The sequence below is a fragment of the Monoraphidium neglectum genome, assembly GCF_000611645.1.
Source record: "Monoraphidium neglectum strain SAG 48.87 unplaced genomic scaffold scaffold01960, whole genome shotgun sequence".
Lineage (NCBI taxonomy): Eukaryota > Viridiplantae > Chlorophyta > Chlorophyceae > Sphaeropleales > Selenastraceae > Monoraphidium > Monoraphidium neglectum.
In genome coordinates this window covers 8,481-11,578 of record NW_014011668.1, presented here as the reverse complement: position 1 = coordinate 11,578, position 3,098 = coordinate 8,481, and the positions used below count along the sequence as shown (strand labels likewise).

Sequence of the window (3,098 nt, the reverse complement as noted above, 5' to 3'; positions counted from 1 at the left end):
ACCCGGCCCAGCCAAGCGCCCCCGAGCGGCCGCCGCAGCAGCGGGGGCGGCGCCAGTTAGACTGGGCGGCGGCGCACAAGGCCGCCACCATTGCTTCCTGGAGCGGCCTGTGCTACATACACGACAACGATGACCTCCAGGCCCGCCTGGCTGCGCAGGGCATGACGCTCGTCGCCAGCGGGCGCACCGAGTACACCGCTTGGTGCGCGCGCTCGAGCCGAGCGGCTGCGCGGCAGCTGCCCAAGCAGCCCCTCTTCCGCTGCACGCTTCCAGCTTTATAAAACCGACTGTCTTTGGGCGCAAGATTGCCGCTGCAGATCTGCTTGTTGAGGCCTTGAGGTGCCCGCTCTCAACAACCCTTAATGTTGGTGATCACACCATCCGCCATGTGTCCCGACGTCCCTGCATGTCTGAACCTGCAGGTACGTGGCCGACGGCGCCATCGACGCCGCCGCCTTTGCCCGACAGCTGCAGGAGCGCAAGTCATCCGGCGGCAGCGGCGGCAGCAGCAGCGGCAGCAGCGGCAGCAGCAGCATCGACGGCGGCGGCAGCCCGGGGTCCAGCCTCGACGGCGCGGCCGCCGCGACGGAGCTCGGCGCGCCGCCGCCGCGGCGCGAGCGCTTCGTGCTTCTGCGCGGTGTGCAGTGGGGGGCCCCTGACATGGACTCTGCGCGCATGTGGCGCAGCCTCGTGCGCGTGTGGCCCAAGCCGCTGGAGGCGTCCCCCAGCATCGTCGTGCACGAGGGCGTAGGAGAGATGGCACAGGTCGGTCGGTCGGCTGCTGCCGCCCTGCGGATGGTCGCGCGCCGCCCCGCCTGCATCAGCTTGGACCCGCGAAGGCCGTGTTGATGTGTATGGTGGTGCATCCTCAGACTCCTCGCACGTGCCCAACTTGCTAGCCTGCTAGCAGTCCGAGTGCAGCCGCCATTTTTTGCGCCAAGCAGCTGCGCCCCGCGTCCGTGCGTGCCATCACGCAGGCCATGTTTGACCAGCTGCGCCCCTACCTTGACCACGCCGAGGACGCGGGTGGGTGCGCCTCTAGGGGCTAGGGGCGTCGTGAGTGGGCTGACCAGCAGCAGAAAGTATGGTTTCTGGAGTGCTGGATCACACGCACCTCTTGACCCGAAGTGCGGCCCTCGCTGCTATGCATGGGGCCGCGGAGGAGCCTTTGCCGGTCAGCCGTGAACACGCCAGCGCCCGTGCTGCCGCCGCCCCCACCCCAGGCATCCCGGTCGTGTTTGGCGGCCACTCCCTGGGCGGCGCCATGTCCAAGCTGCTCATGGCCCTCTACCGCCTGCACAGCCGCAGGTTGGGCAGGCAACAAAATCAGGGGTCTGGGTGTGCCTTCCAGTTAGCGACTAGCAAGGAGCCCTGACCCTCCCCCCCTTCCTTTCATTCTGTCTTGCACCACGGTGTGGCTCTGTCTACCTCCGCATTTGCTCCCGCATCCGCCCCACTTACTGTACCCCCAGCTCCCTCCCTCGAGCCCCCACTGTAAGCCATCCACCCTCCATCCCCCCCCTTCCCGAGCGCCCCTGCCCCTGTCTCCCCACCCGGACCCCCCACCAGGCGCGACTCCCAGCCGGCGCCGGCCTGCTACACCTTTGGCTCACCCCCCGTCGTCGCCCACGCGGAGGGCGGCGGCGGCGACCGCGTGCTCCAGGTGCTGGGCCTCTCTCGGCCTCAATGCAGGTGTGCATGGCGGCGGGGCGCAACCCTTCACGTCACTGCGCGTCGCACGCCACCGGCGCGGGTGGGACCACCCACGGCCGGGGTTGCGGCATGGGTGGGGGGCCGTTATTGTCGGGGAGCACCTTGCTGCCAGCCGCGTCCACCGGGCCTGCCTCGTGTTTTCGAGCCCATGTCAGCTGGCATGTGGTTGTCCCCCTTGCCTCCCAAGCATCTCCCCCATAAACCAGCCTCAGCTCGTGTCACCTGATAAGTTTTTGACCCAATTGTTGGGTTTCTCACTTACGTAATCAAAACCCATCCTCCGACAGGAACTTTATACTCCAAAACGACCCCGTGCCGCGGGCCCTGCTCTCGGTCGATCCAACTTACCAGGTGTGTGGTCAGGCCGCCCCCCGCAACGAGGCGTGGTGCGCGTGCGTGCGCGCGTGCGTTCGCTCGTGTCTTCAGGCTTGGGGTGCTTACAAGCTATCCGTGCAACTCGTGTGCCAACGCGGTCCCATCAGCCCTTCCTGCCAGCTTTCTCCCAGCTTCCTGCCAGCTTCATGCCAGCTTCCTGCCAGCTTTACACAAAAGACCACGGTCACAGGTTCTACCTGCGAGCCCCGAACGCCGCCGGTGTTTTTTGTTCATCGCCGCCATTGCCACCACGACTCCCCCAACCCACAACTCCCAGGTCCTTTCGGGGCTGCCCGTGGTGCAGGGGCTGCTTGAGCTGCGGGCGCGCCTGGCGGGCCACACGGGGCCACCGCTGTCCCCCAAGCGCTTCCTGTTCGAGACCGTTGGCGAGGTGGGGCAAATGCGGCGGCAGCGCTGTTGACAGCGCCGCCGGGCGCCGGCGAGCTGTGCAGGATCAGCCAGGCCCGGATGGAGGGGCGCCGCCCCTGCCGGGTTGGACCGCCCGGGCCGCCCTACGTCTGCTTAGTCATCCCTGCCTTTCACATAGTGTTCCGCTGTCCGCGCCCCTCCTTGTCCCCGCCTTGTTGCACCTGCTTTCAATTCCTCCAGGACGACCCTTACCCTTACAACCAACTTGGACTCTTTCCTCTGCACCCCTTCCTACCCCGAATAGGTCCATTTCATCAAGTGGACCCCCCAGGAGGGCTCCCAGGTGGCCCTCCTCGAGCCTGATGAGCTGGCAGCAGAGCTCAGCATGCTCAGCACGCCCCTCAGCAGCGCTGACGCCGCAGACAGCGCAGCCGTCGCCGCAGCGGCCGCGACCGCCGCGGCACCCGCGCCGCCGCGGGCTCCGGCCGGCGGCGTCCAGGCGGCGGCGGCGGCGGCCGCGGCGCGGCTGAGCCCGATGGCGGGGGTGCAGGCAGTGCTTGACCACCACCATGGATCCTATGTCCAGGAGCTCGAGGCCGCGGCCGGGCGCGAGCTGGGGCGGCTGCTGAGGGAGGGGCGGG

The 3,098-nt window shown here is 67.9% G+C and overlaps 1 protein-coding gene across 1 annotated transcript; it reads left to right on the top strand.

The window, feature by feature from the left end:
- Positions 1–161: 161 nt before the first annotated feature.
- On the top strand, positions 162–2,509 carry MNEG_9505 (hypothetical protein; the record flags this gene model as incomplete). Its single annotated transcript, XM_014042026.1, has 6 exons — positions 162–202; positions 423–765; positions 978–1,026; positions 1,224–1,308; positions 1,570–1,663; positions 2,366–2,509. 6 exons carry the CDS (start codon positions 162–164, stop codon positions 2,507–2,509), a joined length of 756 nt encoding a protein of 251 aa, XP_013897480.1.
- Positions 2,510–3,098: the final 589 nt, after the last annotated feature.